This window comes from Indicator indicator, chromosome 18 (genome assembly GCF_027791375.1).
Source record: "Indicator indicator isolate 239-I01 chromosome 18, UM_Iind_1.1, whole genome shotgun sequence".
In the NCBI taxonomy this organism is placed as follows: domain Eukaryota; kingdom Metazoa; phylum Chordata; class Aves; order Piciformes; family Indicatoridae; genus Indicator; species Indicator indicator.
In genome coordinates this window covers 13,062,501-13,080,173 of record NC_072027.1, presented here as the reverse complement: position 1 = coordinate 13,080,173, position 17,673 = coordinate 13,062,501, and the positions used below count along the sequence as shown (strand labels likewise).

General features: G+C 38.9%; 1 protein-coding gene across 1 annotated transcript in view; it reads left to right on the top strand.

Annotated features, from left to right (window-relative positions):
- The window catches only part of RANBP17 (RAN binding protein 17), a 149,492-nt gene that overhangs the window by 75,285 nt on the left and 56,534 nt on the right, over nucleotides 1-17,673 (top strand). The window contains exons 15-18 of the mRNA XM_054389044.1: nucleotides 8,061-8,141; nucleotides 13,865-13,928; nucleotides 14,015-14,123; nucleotides 17,011-17,114. Coding sequence (XP_054245019.1) covers nucleotides 8,061-8,141; nucleotides 13,865-13,928; nucleotides 14,015-14,123; nucleotides 17,011-17,114 — 358 coding nt within the window. The remainder of the gene's footprint in view (nucleotides 1-8,060; nucleotides 8,142-13,864; nucleotides 13,929-14,014; nucleotides 14,124-17,010; nucleotides 17,115-17,673) is intronic.

Here is a 17,673-nt window from a genome sequence, read left to right as displayed (position 1 = left end):
CATTCCTGCACCCGCAGACATCAGTGGAATTGCCTACAAAGCTTCATGGCAGTTTACAGTGGGGAACTGACCAAGTGAAACTAAATTTTTTTGGGGGGAGGCACTTTTGGGTTGCTTCTTGGCAGGATCTGGCAAAAGTTGTTCTCTTAAAAATATGGATTCACCGGGAGGATTTTAAGGCCCCATCCTGAAGAGACAAGGGGCATTGTTATCAGCTGTCTTCTCATCTCTGGCATTTGGCAGAATAAGATGGTGTGATATTCTGGCAGATACTGCAATAATTTCTCTTAAGAATAATCCTAGAAATTTACTTTGGAAAAGCTGCCTTTTCCTCATGCCTCTGCTGCAGCTGCTTTCCTTGAGTTCCAGCAAAATGACCAGGATTTTGTCTTTTATTACTTATGTCCTTCATGAGATTTGATAGTTTCTCCTGACTCAAAAAGAGTTTCATCTAAAATCACTTTTGTTCAAAATGGTCCCTCTGAAAAATTGTGAATATCCACTAAAAAAATCTAGGAGTCCCCAGGAGGCAAGTTCTGTGTGGAGAAAGAGAAACTAGTACTTTTCTTCCTTCCTCTACAGTGAGGAAGATGCTGCATCATGTCATTTACTTCATGTCCTCTAAATCTGACTTACAAGACCTTTAAATATTTTCAGTAGACTTTGATCTAGTACATAAACTTCTGTACTAGTGCTGCCAGGTTAGCTGTGACCTGTTCAAACACTATTAACCATGACCTGTCTTTTACTACCCTGACTCCCAGCCTTGAGAAATAGTAGCAATTAAGACAAGGTCATTTTCTAATACAACTTAACTTTGCTGTGGAAAACAAGGCATAAAGGCTTCACTTCCTCCAGATGAGAAGCTGAGTGTTATTTCTTGCCTTAGGATAACAATAGTATGCATCAAACCTCAGTATTTATCTGGAGCATACTTTGGAGGCAGGTAAATGGAGGGCGATGAATGGAAAAAGTATTGATGGATACTCACTTTCTGGAAGTAGTCCATGTCACGGCACTAGGCAGCTTCATTTTGTTGTTTCCAACTACACTGAAACTTGAACTGAGAAGCAAGAGGAGAAAGAGGACTGTTGTTTACAGACCAGCTGCATCAGTTTGGTTCTCTCTTTCCGCTGTTGCTGCCATTTGAAAGGAAATCTCTGTTAGCTTTGCCAGCTGAGGAAACAACAGCATTTAGCAAGTATTATGATAGGTGCTACATGTGTTTAGATTGGACAGGGCTGTATTTGTGTAGGGACTGTAAATTAATAAAAAACATAGTTATGATTTTAATGCTGCATGGAAGCCTTTAAAAAAAAAACACCTTGGTACATAAAAAGATTCTACATTATATATTCTTATTTTCTCTTTCCTCGTGGGTTACTGTGTTCTCCTAAAGACATGAATTGTTCATTGATTAGATTGAAGATCAATTTCATTTTACAGAATGGATGTTACAGTGTGAAATGGACAGTTCAGTAGTTTCAAAAGTTAGCTGTGAAACTGTTGTATAAACACATTCGTGTTTGCATCAGTTGAAATAAATGAGCTTTTCCCAAGTGACTGTGTGCCAGTTGGAAAATCTGGGTGTGAAACCATGACTTACACAATCTAAACCCTGCAGTCAACAGAAACAATCCAGTCTGGCAGCAGTTCTGATGCTCTTATTGAGAATAATCTTAGCACAGCAGTAACAGGAGTGGACAGGATACACAACTGTGAGACCACTCACCTTTTCTCTTCTTGCTATGGTCAGTATTTTTAACCACACTGTTATTTTAGAAAGCCATTAATCTGCTGTTCTGTCTTACCCTACAGATACTTTTTTTTTTCTTTAAGTAGATGAAATTTTTCATATAGAGTCATAGAATGGTTTGAGTTGGAAGGGACTTTCAAAGGTCATCAAATCCAACCCCCTTTCACTCAGCAGGGACATTCTCCAGTAAATCAGGTTGCTCAGAGACTTCTCCAGCCTGACCTGGAGTATCTCCAGGAATGGGGCCTCAGCTTTCTCTCTCGGCAACCTGCTCCAGTGTTCCACCACCCTTGTGGGAAAGAACTTGTTGCTGACATCCTTGGAAGTGTTTAAAGTAAGACTGGATGAGGCACTTGGTGCCATGGTTTAGTTGATTAGATGGTGTTGTGTGATAGGTTGGACTTGGTGATATCGAAGGTCTTTTCCAAGCTGGTTAATTCTGTGATTCTGTTAAGTCTGCTCTTACCCAGTTTCAAACCATTGCCCATCATCCTATCACTCCAGGCCTTTGTAAACAGTCCCACTGCAGCCTTCTTGTAGGTGTCCTTCAGGTACTGGAAGGCTGTTATTAGGTTTCCTCTTATTCCTTAGCATTTGATTAAAAGGAAACACTGGGGAATTTTAGTGTGCACTTTCTTGTTTGAGTGGTGGTGTTCTCCTATACTAGCTGCATAAGGACGTTTGAGACAGCATAGTTTCAGTTTGGCTTATGCCAAGCATTGTAAAATAAGGAGTTCTGCTTGAAGGAAAGCTGCCTGGCTACTGACAACCAGTCTCTCCAATCACAAAGTGGTAGAGAAATTACCTTATCATAATCTGCCATTAGCAGTGTGGAAGAATCAAAACGCAATGGCAGGTTATTTTTTTCTACTTTGTCACCAGAGAATCCACTGAAGGATGCATGCAGTAAGCATTTCATGCGTGGTGTGAGGAATAAACACAGAAATTGCATTTATGGTAGCCAAACAAGCTGTAGTCTGCCAGGACATAATAATTTTTATTTTGTTCTGCTCTGAGAAATTTAACCTCTTTTTAATGATATCTTAGAGGTTGACACGTGGAGTTTCTAGTTCCCTGGTGTCTGAAGCAGGCTCAGTAATTTTTAAATGGATAAATTACATTTTGCCTTTTTTTGCCTTTTTTTTTTTTAATTTTCAACTCTTTCTGTTGAGCTGTCTTTCCCCAGATCTCTCTGTTTTAAGCAAGTGATGTTTGTAGCTTTAATCTGTTCTACTGAATTTGTTAAGTGCAGCTTGGCATTGGTGATCTTTCATTAACAGCAAACAGTTTGAAATACTTGTGTCATAGCTGCTAGTAGCTGCAGTAGCCACTGTTCAGTGTATGGATTAAAGGTTGTGGGGGAAAAGATATTCTTCAATCAATGTACAGAACTATTTTGAGATTTGTCACTGTAATAGGTGTCCTTTAGACCTTGTGACTGTAGTTCAAAGTACTCCTGCCACATTAGATCCTAGACCTTTTATCACCTTTCCATTGGAAGTTAATGAATATGCCTTTTACTGAATTCCTGTTAAACCATTTCTGAAGGGACAGTTTTATGTACTCACAATATCCATTAATGGCTGTATTTCATCACATAGAGGATGGTTCTTTTAGCATCCATTGCCTTTGCTTGCTTTGACCATCACCATACAGGATGTATGTGTGGGAGGGGAAAGGCCAAATGCAAAAATACTACATCTCAAACCATTTTTTTCTAATACGCATGACATGGTAACTCCTCTCAGCTGTGTTTAGCGTCATAGCAACAGTAGAGTAGGTTGAAGGATGGATAATCTGGCAGGAGTTATGTGAGAGTGAAGACAGGCAAGAGGGAGCAATGGGATATTGTAGGAGCTAGTAGGGTTTCAGTGAATGACAAGATTCTGGAAAAGGACTGTGACTTCAGGTCTCAGGCTGTCTTTTTAAGACTTTATTCTACTATAGCCTATTGCCCTGAGATTTTTACAGGCAGAGGTTATTCCTCTGTCTCTGTGGAGTTCTCTGTCCTTGTTGCTCCTACTTCCTCCCAAAACAGCCACACCACGTGTTCTTACACATCTTAAAGCAAGGGGTGAGGCACTAAGCCCAAAACCAGCAGTAGCCCCCTTCTTTCACTGGTCATCCCTTTGAGCAGTAGCTGTTTACCTGCCTTAGTCCTTCCATGTATAGGCAAGAAGAAAGGAACTATTTAGACTGAAATAGTTTCAGTTCTGTCTGCTCCTTGAGCCTGAGCATTTGGCCAAAAGTGTGTGGTAATTATTTTGTCTTTTTCTTCATATACTCAGGTGAACCTCTTCTGGTTCCTTCCAATTACTATCATCAAATTCATGTGGTAGTGATTTATCATGAAATGAATTTATTTTATTCATGTCATGACTGACATGAATAAAAGATGAAAATCCAAACATTGCTGCTGGGTGGGTTTTGTTGTTTGGGGTTTTGTTACTGCTGTAATGATTTGGCTACGGTAGATGCACATAGATGAACATTGCCACATGGAAGGTCTCTTTATTTTTAAGTAATACAAAAGAAGCATAAAAAGTCTGAATTTCTCCAATATTTTTCTCAACCCTCATACTGATACGACTCATTAATCAATGAAAACCTAAAATTTTTTGCTTTTATTTACAGCAGAATGTGCTGTAAATTTTTAACTGTTCACCTTTGTCCAGCTCTAATGAAAAGGATTTATCCAATCAGTGTCACTGAGCCACAGAGAGCTTTCATTGTGCTAATCTACACGAAATAATTAAAATGTGGCTGTACAGAGCTTTCTGCCAACAAATGGTTATCCCTATTATTACTGAAATTAGGTACCACAGAATAAAGATATTTTCAAAGTCTTTTTAAGGGATTTGGATGTCCATTTTCCTTGCACTGTGATGGTAATTGGATAGCACAGTTTGAAAGGTATTATTTTATGTTTCATGTTTTTTTTAATGCAGGGGTATTTGTAAGCTTGAGACCAAGACCACCTCTGCATTCTGGTTCAGACTATCTACTTCATGTCATCCATACAGAAAAAAAAGTTATTACTCCTTGGTTTAATTATTTAAAACCAAAACACAAATCAAACAAACAAACAACAACAAAGAAACCCCACCAGACCCAAACTTCCTGATTTACACCAGACACCATCTTGTCTGACTGGTAGCAGCCTGACTTTTACTAAAAAACTGCTGCTTTGCCACATCCCCAGATCTCCTGTGTACCTGAGGTACACTACCCTAAACCTGTACAGGTAGTGCAGGGTTCTGGGATTGCTCAGCTTGCTTATGATAACAAAACTGCCCATTATGTTTCGGAGAAGGGATTTAAGGCCTCCTAGAAAGTGGACAGGTGAATTGCCCCCTGCCTGGAGGTCTTAGAGGCCAGGTTGGATGAGGCTTTGAGCAACCTGGTCTAGTAGAAGGGGTCCCTGCCCACGGAAGGGGGGTTGGAACTAGATGATCTTTAAGATCCTTTCCAACCTAAACCATTCTATGAATCTATGAAATTCTTTGAGCACTTGCAAATAATTTGGATTTTTTTGTAAATTGTAAATTGGTGTCCATAATCAGTATTTATCTTTCCTTCTAGATTTTAGACTGAATTAAACAGATTCTTTAAATAATACTTTTAAGTCACAGTATTAAGGGAAGAGATGTTTGTTGTGCTGGTGAAACTGCATTAGTAACAGTCATGGTGACTGAAAAAAGTCTTACAGTGAGCTGGAGGGCTTAGAGAAGGGAAAGCTGAGAAGCTTCTTTGGTGCAGCTCTTAGAGCTAAGGTTTTATTCTTATCTTCTTACTAATGTCAAACTAAAACAAAATATTTGAAAGTGTACTAAGTTCTTAATGCTATTCATTGGAATCTTTCAAATTCTCACAGCTTTTCAGTATTGCTGTTGCTCTTTTGGGTTTGTATCTCTATGTGCAGTTCAGTATTATGATACTGGTATTGTTATCAAAATTGAAAATACTCTGCCATTTTTTATTAATACTTTGTATTTGCTTTTAAAATTTGTTCAGTATTCGTCTCCTATAGATGTTCTGGTGAATTTGGCATTGGCATAGCTTTTAATGAAGCTCTTATTTTTCGTGACTCATCTGAATCTTTATGATGGGTTCCTTTGACTTCATTTCATGTAGTTCATATTTTAAATCAATAAGCCACTTGAGAGAGAGTCAAGAACACTTATGCTTGGATTTAAGGGTTGTCTTGCAAAGATTTCTCCAAGAGCCGTGGATTTTTCTCCTCTTTCATTCCTTGGCTTCTCTTCCTTGCATAGTTCAAAACTTCTTCTTCTATTGCAATATAACTTCCGTAGATCTTTACGGATTTTCTCAGATGCATCTAATGTTTTGTATGTGTTAAAATACTACATTTTATGTCTTTCGTGTTGTCTGATACTGATAAGGCAGAAACAAAAATGGGAATTACTGCCATTATAATTGAAGTTTTTCAACATCTGTTCTCACAAGGACTTCATAGCTTTTCCATCATTACTCCATCTTTCAGCATCCAAATACAGCTAGGAACTGCAAGAACAGATGTAGGCAAAAGTACCTTGCATGCTATATGAAGAGTCTTCCTTATACAGTTCTCATTTTCTCTTCAAGCTGTCACTGAGACTTCTTGTTTTTTCTTTAAATGTCTTATGTGGCTGCTGAATGACAAATATTTTGCTCTTTTGCAAATAGCCCTTTTATGATTTTGATGTTGATGTCAAATCTGGGTACTCCAAATTCATTTTTATTGCTTTGTATGGTATATACTTGTTAAGGATTTAGTGCAACTATAAACATCTCCAGAACTCCCCATAGTAGGGATAAACTGTGAATTATGGACTTGCTAGTGTGGGCTATTTCTTTAAGGCAATCTGAACCTCTGCAGCTCTTCATAGAGATTTTATGAAGTAAATCAATGTTTGTTGGTAAATCTAAATTGAGGAATACTGCTTTGCTAATTGCATTGTTATTTGCCTTTTCCTGAGCAAATAATACTAAACAGTTAGATGCTTTAAAATGCTTGCTTGAGTTTATAACTTCCTGAAAAAGAGATTTAGTCGATGTGGTGTAGCATGTTCTTTAGCCTGTGAATGTTTAAAAGCAATCATCAATGCTGATTTAAAAGCATTTAACATTTCTTCTTTGGATTTTGTATTCCCCAAACTGAAATCCTACTGCATTGGAGAATAAATAGCTGGTACTGAATATATCTCTTACGTCATGGTCTTTCATCAGTAGCTCTGACAGCTTAAACTTAGAGTCATTATGCATTTTCTACAGATAAGGAAATGAAGGCATACAAATCTGAAACGCCCTCCACTGAAAGGTTAACTCTACAAGTTTGCTGTCAAAGAGGGAAGTTGTTTACATGGTGTTCCCTAAGGATTGATCATAGATCTGGTGTTATCATTTATACATTGGTTCATTAATCAGATCAGGCTTCCATTAGGGAAATGCAGTATCATAGAATGGTTTGGGTTGGAAGGGGTCTTAAAGATATGTAGTTCCAACCTCCCTGCCATGGGCAGGGGCACCTTTCACTAGACCAGGTTGCTCAAAGTCTCATCCAATTTGGCATTGAACACGTCTTGGGGGGCATCCATGACCTCCCCTGGCAACCTGTTCTAGTGTCTCCCCACCCTCCCTGTAAAGAATTTCTTCCTAATCTCCAGTCTAAATCTGCCCTTCTCAAACTTCAATCCATTCCCTCTCATCCTATCACTACATGCCCTTGTAAAAATTCCTTTCCCAGCTTTCTTGTAGCACCCTTCAGGTACTGGAAGGCTGTGATAAGGTCTCCCCTATGTGTTGTGTCTGTAATTAAGTGTTTGGTGTAGGGAAGAGATAATATAGGGATTAGTACAAGATGTGCAAGGTAGAGTTTCTTTGGGAACTGGCTGGATTAGTCAGTGTCTGAATTAGCCTTTAGTTTTCCTGTGCCTCCTATGGAAATTCCTGGGGAATTTATAGCAATTTGTTTTTCTCTTGTGAAGATCTGGGCAGATAACTGCTATGGAAGTTAAGAGAACAGATACTGTGGTGAAGAGTAAAATATGTACAAATAGGGATTAACTTCATTTCATTGTGACAGGTGATGGATTTTTTTTAATGAATGTATTTGTAACAATATTGCAAAAATGTTTGAATCCCTCACTCAGGAAGAAGACATGGCACATTTGGATAGCATTTTCTATCTCCTGAATGGAAAATCCTGAGCCACAGCACAGAAAACCATTTGTACTATAATGCGTTACTACTCAAGAGCAAAATCTATAATAAAATCTCATCTGTTTTGTTTTGTTTATTCTAGTGTTACAAATCTTAAATACCGGGGAAGATGTGAGCCTGTGATTTCAAGAACTCTTCAGTTTCTAAATGACCTTTCTGTTGGATATCCTTTTTATTATATATGGTGTAACATGGTGTTTGAAATTAGTAAGGTAACAATTAGTGAGATCTCCATTGTTTCATAAAGCTAATTACGATGTTAATATTTATTTATTTTGATTTATATACTTCATGCATAGTTTTTTAAGGTGTGCTTATTTCCCCCTACTCCTTACCACAAAAGAAAAATCATATAACCACTGCCTTACAGGCATCTATCCTATTCCTAATCTTTAAATCAATATCATTGATGAGTTCAGCAATATTGAGAAGAGATTGATTCTCTTAGCAGTTGAGAGCCAGTTTGGTTGTACTTTGAAGATAAGGCAACCAAGATAGGAAGCATGAATTAGATTTTAAACTCAAGCCTCTTCACGTTTTATTGTTGCCTGAATCTGAGTTCCTCACGGTGTCAGTGTCACCATTACTACTGAACAAACACCTGTGACTTTGCATGTGGATTCTTGTCTGTATTCAGGTATGTTTGTGAAATTCTTACACCAAATTATGGGTGGTACCTTGCTATCTGTTGCAGACCTTTTGTATCTTGTTCTAATATTCATTTACTTTTCATGAGTTGGAGAAGAATCACAGAATGTTAGGGGTTGGAATGGAGCTCTGGTGATCAAGTCCAACATCTCTGCGAGAGCAGGATCACCTAGAGCAGATCACACAGGAAGGCATACAGTCAGGTTTTGAATGTCTCTGGAGAAGGAGACTCCATGACCTCTCTGGGCAGCCTGCTCCAGTGCTATGTCACCCCCACAGTGAAAAAGTTTTTCTTTATGTTCACATGGAACCCCGCTGTGCTCCAGCTTGCACCTGTTGCCCCTTGTCTTATCACTGGACATCACTGAGCAGAGCCTGGCTCTGTTCTCCTGGCACTGCCCTTCACATCTTTATAAACATGAATGGGGTCACCCCTCAGTCTTTCTTCTCCAAGCTAAAGGGCCCCAGCTCCCTCAGCCTTTCCCCAGAAGGGAGATGTTCTACTGTCTTCAACATCTTTGTGGCTCTGCTCTGGACTCTTTCAAGCAGTTCCCTGAGGTCCTTCTTGAACTGAGAGGCCCAGAACTGGACATAATAGTCCAGATGCTGCCTCACCAGGACAGAGTAGAGGAGAAGGAGAACCTCTCTCAACCTACTAACCACAACTCATCATGTTTGCTCATTGAATTTTCAGTCCATTGAGCAAGACGTTTTTAAAGAAGTAGTCAGTAATTTTGGTGTGACACAGTACTTAAAGGTGTATGACAGATAATAAACCACCAGGACTCCTGAAAGCATTCAGTATTGAAATCTTTCACTATTTTGAAATCAAAACTTTTCAGCAGTTTTCTAGAGGAGACTGTTAGACAAGCAGAGGGGTAGGCACCTGGAATATGACAATTGGTATAATTTTATTTCTCTGTAGAACTCTAATCATATAAGAATCTGAATCTATTTCCTTTGGTTGAAACATGAGTGTGGGTTTTCCCATTCTATAAGTGAATTATGGTTAATTAAAATTATAGTGTATACTTCTATATGTTTACTTGAAATACCATTAAGCATGGTATTTCCATTAACTTCATCTTTTCAATATGCATGTGTTTATGGTCTCATGGCATCACAGCAATAGGATGGGAAAGGGCTTGAAGATAAAACATTACTAAGGAGTTCTGAGAGTGATTTCTGGTCGTGAAATAGATATAAAAATATCAGGACCTAGAAAACATGAAAAGTTGATATTTAATCATAGAATGGTTTGGCTTGGAAGGGAACCTCCAAATGTCATCACCTAGTCCAAACCTCCTGCAGTCAATGGGGGCATCCTCCTCTAGATCAGGTTGCTCAAAGTATTTTTCAGCCTGACATTGAATATCTCCAGGGATGAGGCCTCATTTACCTCCCTGGGCAACCTATTCCAGTGTTCCACCATTCTCAGGGTAAAGAACTTGTTCTTAACATCCAGTCTAAATCTTCTCTGTTTCCAAATCATTGTCCATCATCTTATTACTACAGCCCTTTGGAAACAACCCCACTCCATCCTTCTTGTAGGCCACCTTCAGGGACTGGAGGCCAACTATTAGGTTTCCCCAGAGCCTTCTCTTCTCCAGGCTGAACACTTTTAAGTTCTGAAGAGTAGAATTCTGATGAAACTGTGTTGTGTTTTTTTTCTTTACAGCAACTTGATAACTGCTACAAGAGCAGTTTGAGCACCCTGTACATAGTCAGGATGTATATTTATGAATGCAATGGTTCTTTACATCTTAGACATCAATGTGAAATGCTTAAAGAGTAGCAGAAAGAGAGATCAACTGAAAAAAAAAATACATGCAATTATTTTTCAGTGGAAATACTTCAAACAAAAATGATGAGAACAGTAGCTTTGCTGCTTAGAAGGGTGGGGTTGTACAAAGACAGCTTTAATGCTGGTTCTTTTCTCTTCACCGTGATGTTGTATTAGTTAAGTTTAAAATTGTGTTCCCTGGCAAACCATAAAAGATTTCAAAAGTATTAGACACCCACTTTTGTGCTGGAATTTAATATGCAACTTTTTATTGGAAAATAATCGTCCTTGTCTGGCAAAATCCACCATGCAATATTTCTGTTAGTAGGCATAATGCAATAAAGACAGGGAGTGCTATTTATCACTACAAATTTTGAGGATTTCAGGATTCTTTTTATTATTTTAATATATTTCTTTGGTATTAAATCAGAAAAATGATAAATTACACCTGTCGAGGCTGTTTTTCCTTTTTCCTAGAAAATGATGTACAACCCAATTTCACTGGTCATTTTGGCTTTTAAAGATATGTATTTTTTCCTATTAAAAACTCTACCAATAGTGGGTTTTTTTTAATAACAATACCAAAATACTTTTTATTTCAAAAATATGAAGTAGTTTATAACTACTTCCTGGCATTGCAAACTTTGGCCTTTTCATGTTATATTAGTGTTTTTTTAAAAGGCATTAAGTCTATATTGATTTGAAAGAAATAGTGTATTATTAAGATGCTGGATCCAGTGGATCAATTTTCAGTATTTGATATAGATTAAATTGTGGCTAGCCTGAAAGGTTAAAATAATAATTTATTTAATTTCACTGCTTCCCTGTATGTCAATCAACTTCTACACCGTCTTAAAAATTGGTATTTTCTTCCTTTCTGTATGTAATAGCCTTTTTCTAAAGGATAATCTAGAATTAAAAGCAAACCATAATTTCAGCAACAGTACTAGATTACAGGAAAAGAAGAAAAAGCAGAAGACAATACTAACAACAAAGGCAACAAATGATTGGAGCTGGTGTCATGGTTTATATTACTTTCACAATTACTCCAGGTTTGCATATTTCGAAATATATTAGCCCAATTTGATTTCAAAGCTCAGTTATTTGAATTATAAATCATTATGTCCCTCCTAGCTGATCAGTTGTGAAATATCTTTGAATTCATTTACATAATGGAATATGTTAGTCATTCCTTTACGTCTTTGAAGCCATAGTGCTCCCTCATGCATGTTTAGTTCTTCCTAATAATTAACTTTTTCTCTGTCTACTTTTGTAGCAAAATAACTACGGTTTCATTGTGGTTTTGTACAATAACTTTGGGATAAAATATTTCTAGTCTCTCAGATTCTTTATCCGTATCTTTGTTAGCCTTGTGTTATGAAAGGCTTTCCTCTCTTAACAGAGGGGGGAGGAAAAAAAAATGCCAACTCTGTAGCTTTGCAGTATAAAACCAAGTAATGCTATGTCAAGTGTTATAGATTGACAGAGGAACGTCATATTAAAACTGGATTAGGAGTTTTACCAATAGCAGCCATAAAACCTATTCTTACACTTTTAGCTGTTTAAAAAGAATTTAATCCATTTAAAACGAAAAGGAAATTGTTTATTCCCATAAAAGTAATCGAACTCTTCAATCAATTATGTACAGGAATGGCAGAGTGAAGCAAGCACTCAAAAAAAAAATAATACCAGTAGTAAATGTTCTGGGTCTAAAATATTCTGTGTTTGGACAGGACTGGAGGCATTCCTGCACTGTCTGAAGTTACAAAATCATATATTTCTTAAAGGCATTCATCAATGCCAAGGGTATTAGAATCATAGGATGGATTTGGTTGGAAGGCATCGTAAAGGTCATCTAGTTCCAATCCCCCTGCAATGGGCTGGGACACATCCTACCAGACCTGGTTGCTCAAGGCCCTATCCGACCTGGATTTGAAGACTTCCAAGGTTGGAGCCTCCCCAGCTTCTCTGGGCAATCTGTTCCAGTGCCTCACCACTCTCATGGGGAAGAATTTCTTCCTAAGGTCTAATATAAATCGATATTCTTCCAGTTTGAAACCATTACCCCTTGTCCAGTCATTCCAGCCTTTGTGAAAAGTCCCTCTCCAGCTCTCCTGTGAGATCAACAGTGCTGGGTAAACTAAGGAGTGCTGGGTTTGTAATGTTCATCGTGGAATATACAAGCCCAGAAGTCATTTCAGTCATTTTATGCCTTCAATACTTAGGAATGTTTCTGGGGTTTGTTCCTGAGCAGAGAGCAGAGCATGGTGGCTGAGGCCAGCATAGTATTGCTATAGTTACCTACCATCTGAACTGTCACTGGCTTGAATTTAGCCAGTTGTTGGACTGGGAGATTGCAGTTCCTGCTTAGCAGTAGTCCATTCATTTTGCTTTGTATTTATAGAGTTGGAGAAACTAGGATTCCTCTGGGTATAGCCATAGATACATCCAAAATTCCCATTATGGACTCAGTTCTGGCTCAGAGACCTTGTATGTTCTTCGGTAATAGCCTTTCAGTTCTTCTGTATTTTAACATAGCTCAGTGTGTATGAGCTGCATTTTCATCTGTTGTAACTGAAACAAATTAAATGGTTTTTTTTTTGATGGGCCTGGAAGATCACTTTTGTGATTTGGAGGCCATTACTTCAGCACTGCTTTAGGGCTGCTGCCAGTCCCATTGCCAAGTGCCAGTTGTCTTCAGTTCAAGCAGCTGCAAAACCACTGGGCTTTTTTCACATGCTGATGACCCCAGTCTATCTGAGGGAAAACCAGCCCCATTTGTTATCAGAAACTCTCCGTTTAATTATAAACGTCATTTAGTTCATTTGTCTCTTTTGTGACTAGAATATATGCCATGAAAAGTAATTGCTTTAATTAATAATAGATTATGGTCTTCAGTGTCCTAAAGAGTATCTGTAGGATGTATATTTCTAGATGAAATTCAGATTACAGCCTCATACATACAATGGTTTGCGTTGGAAGAGACCTTAAAGATCACCTAATCCACCCCCGCTGCCATGGTCAGGAGCACCTAGCACTAGATCAGGTTACTCATGGCCCCAAGATGGCTTTGAACACTTCCAGGTTTGGAACCACCACAGTTTCTCTGGACAGCCTGTTCCAGTGCCTCACCACTCTGATGAGAAGTGTTTCTTCCTAATGTCTAATCTAAATCCAGCTTTTTCCAGTTTGAAGCCATCACTCCTCACCCTGTCACCCCTGGCCTTTGTAAAAAGTCCCTCTCCAGCTCTCAGGTAGCCCACTTCAAATACTGGGAGACCACTCTAGGGTCTCCATGGAGCCTTCTCTCTCTCTAGGGAGACCCTAGAGGAGCCTTCCAGTATTTATGTACTTTTGTTTCAGGTAGGATTTTTTTTTCTCACTAAAAATTCCTGGAAGTTTGTACAACCTGCTGATGTCATCGCCACGCTGCAAGGCTCCTTAACCTCTGCTACTTATAGTCTCCTGAAAAAGCTTGTGAAAATAGAGGCTGTGAAATTCATGCTTCAGAATCACACAGTAAGTTTTCCTACCACGACAACAAATGTTGTGTGTAGTAAATTTTCATAGAACGCTTCACTTTTCATAGCCTTGTGTTTCACCAGAGTAAGCACTTCCCCTTCTTGGGTGTCAGTGATAACTACAGCCTCGGTGACCTTCGGTGCCGGACAACATTCTACACTGCTCTCACTCGTCTGCTCATGGTGGATTTAGGTAAGGTCCCTAAGACACCCCATGTCCCTGAGGTGCCTTGCTGTCTTGTGTAAGGCTATGAATTTTTAAGGATATTAAACCAGTCATACAGCAGCTTAATTGTACAGTAAACATGTTATGGTTAGTATTTAAGTCACTACTTACTGACTTTGGAGATCATAGAATGCTTTGGGTTGGAAGGGACCTCCAAAGATCATCATATAGTCCACTCCCCCTGCAGTCAGCAGCAACATTTTCCACTAGATCAGGTTGCTCAGAGACATGTCCAGCCTGGCCTTGAATATCTTCAGGGATGGGGCCTCAACTACCTCCTTGGGCAACCTCTCTCGGACTTCCACCACCCTCATTACAGAATCACAGAACATTAGGGGTTGGAAGGGAACTCGAAAGATCATGTAGTCCAACCCTCCTGCCAGAGCAGGATCACCTAGAGTAGGTCACACAAGAACGCATTCAGGTGGGTTTTATACGTCTCCTGTGAAGAAGCTTTCAAAATCAGTGCTTCTTCAGGAGCATCTCAAAAAGCTGCAGGAAATTGGGTGGAAATCATGAAAGTGGTTGTCAATGCCAGAGGTACAGAGATTTTACATTGGACGAACGAATGTCATAGCTCCAAGCACACCAAAACCCAATTTACCTGTCCTTGCTATGGATAGCGCTTGACTCTTCTTCCATTTCAAGTCTGCACTACTTCAATCTGTGCTCTAGAACTCTGATGATGCCATCTTCAGGTTGCAAACAGAGCAGACAGGTCCAAAAAGACCCCAAGAAATTAGAGGGAATAAATTCATAAAGCCATTCTATGTTCCTAACATCCAATCTAAATCTCTTCTCTAATTTCAAACCATTGCCCCTCATCTTATCACCACAGGCTATTGTAAGCAGTCCCTCTCTCTTGTAGGTGTGTTTCAGGTACTGGAAGGCCACTATTAGGTCTCCCAGGCTGAATAACCCCAGCTCCATCAGCCTGTCCTCGTAGGAGAGAAGGAATAATTCTGTATTTGGGATTTTGTGCACAGAAGCACTGTTTTTTATTAGCTGTAAGGATTTACAACATTAAGTTCCTGAGTAAGTGTTTTGTGTTTCCAGGTGGCATTTTGATTATGACAGAACCTTCTAGCTTCTAGTAGAAAGGTTTTTTTTATTTCACTACTTCATGAAAGTTCCCAATACACAAAGACCCTCTGAGTTTTAGTAAACATTGACAAGAGTTCTGGAATTGGACCAGCAATCCTCAAACAAGTGCCTGGGGTTTCTTCTTGAATTGTACTTTGGAAATAGGGTGATTAGACACATGTAAAACCCAGTCAATGCTGTTAGCTGGATGTTATGAAGGACTCAGTCCCTCAGAATCCAGACCCCACCCTTGGCCACCACAGTAAAATACAGCAAGAGGTCTGTCTGTGGCATAAAGGTCTCTCTTGTCTAAACAGAAGAGGCTAAGAGCTGGCCTTGGCAGAATGCAGTGAGCTTTCTTCTGATATGTGGCTTTTTTCTGCTGAGGATCTGCCTTTATAGCTGCTTTTTGTGAGGATGGAGTGTAGTGATGGAACTAGGGGAGAACCGCTTTAAAAGAAGAGAGATGTAGGTTAGATATTGGAAGAAATTCTGTATTGTGAGGGTGATGACCCATCCCTGCAGTGGTTCAAGACCAGGGAGATGATGCTTTGAGCAACTTGGTCTAGTGGAAGTTGTCCCTGCCTATGGTCAGGGAGTTGGAACTAGGTGATCTTTAAGGTCCCTTCCAACCCAAACCATTCTGCGATGATGCTATGGATGCTTGTAGGCATTCAAGGAAGGATGCTAATACACAATACAAAACCACCAGGAAAAGTTATGTTTTAATAAAAAGTTTTACTGGGATTAATACTTTTTCATCATTTTTTTCTTTCTGCACCATCAAAAGGAGTACATCTAAGCTGTAGAAAATACCTTGCAGAAGCTATTCAGCATGATCAGCACAACCAGTTTGACACACAGAAGACTCCTTCTAATTTCAGCTGCACCTTAGTTTTCCAGACTTTGTGAAGAAAGAGAGAAGGGAGAGGAGTCTTATAGCAAAGAGCTCTTTAAAGAGCATAAATTAAATTTCTACTCTGAATTACTCTTGTGGGGAATCTGCATCTGAGAGGCAAGCTACCCTCATTAAGGCTCTAAAGATAAGTAGCAGGAGTATCAACCCTCATCCAAAGTGCCACTTCTAAAACATTGTTGGCTATAGTTACTTATTCAGCACCACAACAAAACAAAAACAATGCAGACTTTCAGAGTATCTTTCAGCTGTCTTACCAAGACAATGTCTTCTTTCCCTACCCACAGCATCTTGTTTATTTTACTCTAAATTCACACCTTCTGAAACAACAGTGTCACACGAATAACTCCAACACAGTCCAGATTTATTTCCGTGGCAGCTTCATTCTGTGCACTAAATAGGTCAGAGGTAGGAAAAAAAAAAAGCACACAATCAAAAAAGGTTGTGATTTAAACATTGTGCTATGAAATACATGTGCTAGAGGGTCTCCTCTCTTGCTGCAGTTTTAAATTTAATGTTTTCTGACCATTAAGCTTTGACTTTCTTACAAGACTGTTCTTCTAGAGTTCTGAACAAATGCTGTCAAATTAACAGAAAACAGAAATATGAAAAAGAGAAAGATGAGAAATGCAGAAATGTGCTAGTCTCAGATACAAGTTGTTTGTGATCAACAATTTGTCTTCTTTATGGCTCAGTAAAAATATGTCAAACCTTAGGTTTTGGTTCCTGTGTGTCATGTCCAAGTTCCCATGCTCGCAGTGAGATTTTCCTCTAAAAGCCTATGAGACTGGCCCTTCTGAACAGCAGTGTGAATATGATGTGATGCTTTTGCTGCTTTGGTTTCTTTTCCTGTAGGTGAAGACGAGGATGAGTTTGAGAATTTCATGCTCCCCCTCACAATTACCTTTGAAAGTGTGACTCAGATACTCAACAGTGGTTTTGAACAAGAAGCAGCAAAGGTAGGTTTGTTTCAATTAGATGGAAGGAAATTATTGACGGGGAAAAAATATAGCTAGGGCAAGCATTTAACAACAAGCTTGTCATCTCTTCTGTCTCTCTCTTGGCATGCACATACCTTTGTACTTCTGTGTGTGTTTATACCTGAATCTATCACTGTCGTTAGGAATGTAGACAGAGAGACAAAGTCTACAAGTGACTAACAAAATAAAGTTTGTACAAAGATTTTATAAAGGCTTAAGGATCTTTCAGTGCTTTACAGATGGAGTGACCCTATTTGAGCCCCATTTATAATCAAAGGGACAAATTTGTCTCCAGTGATAGCTGATCTGTTTCATATGCAATATTCCCTCTTGCTATGCAAGTACCCTGTTTGTGTCTATTAACATATTTATTTGGGGGGATGAGGAGCCATGTTGTAACACACTTGATAAAACACTGCTGCTTTAAAGTATTTTTTTTCCAACAAGAATTTATTATATAAATCAGGACTTTATTAAATGGCTGGGCATATATGTATAAATAGGAACTGGTCTTGAAGCATTGCACCCTTAAACTGAA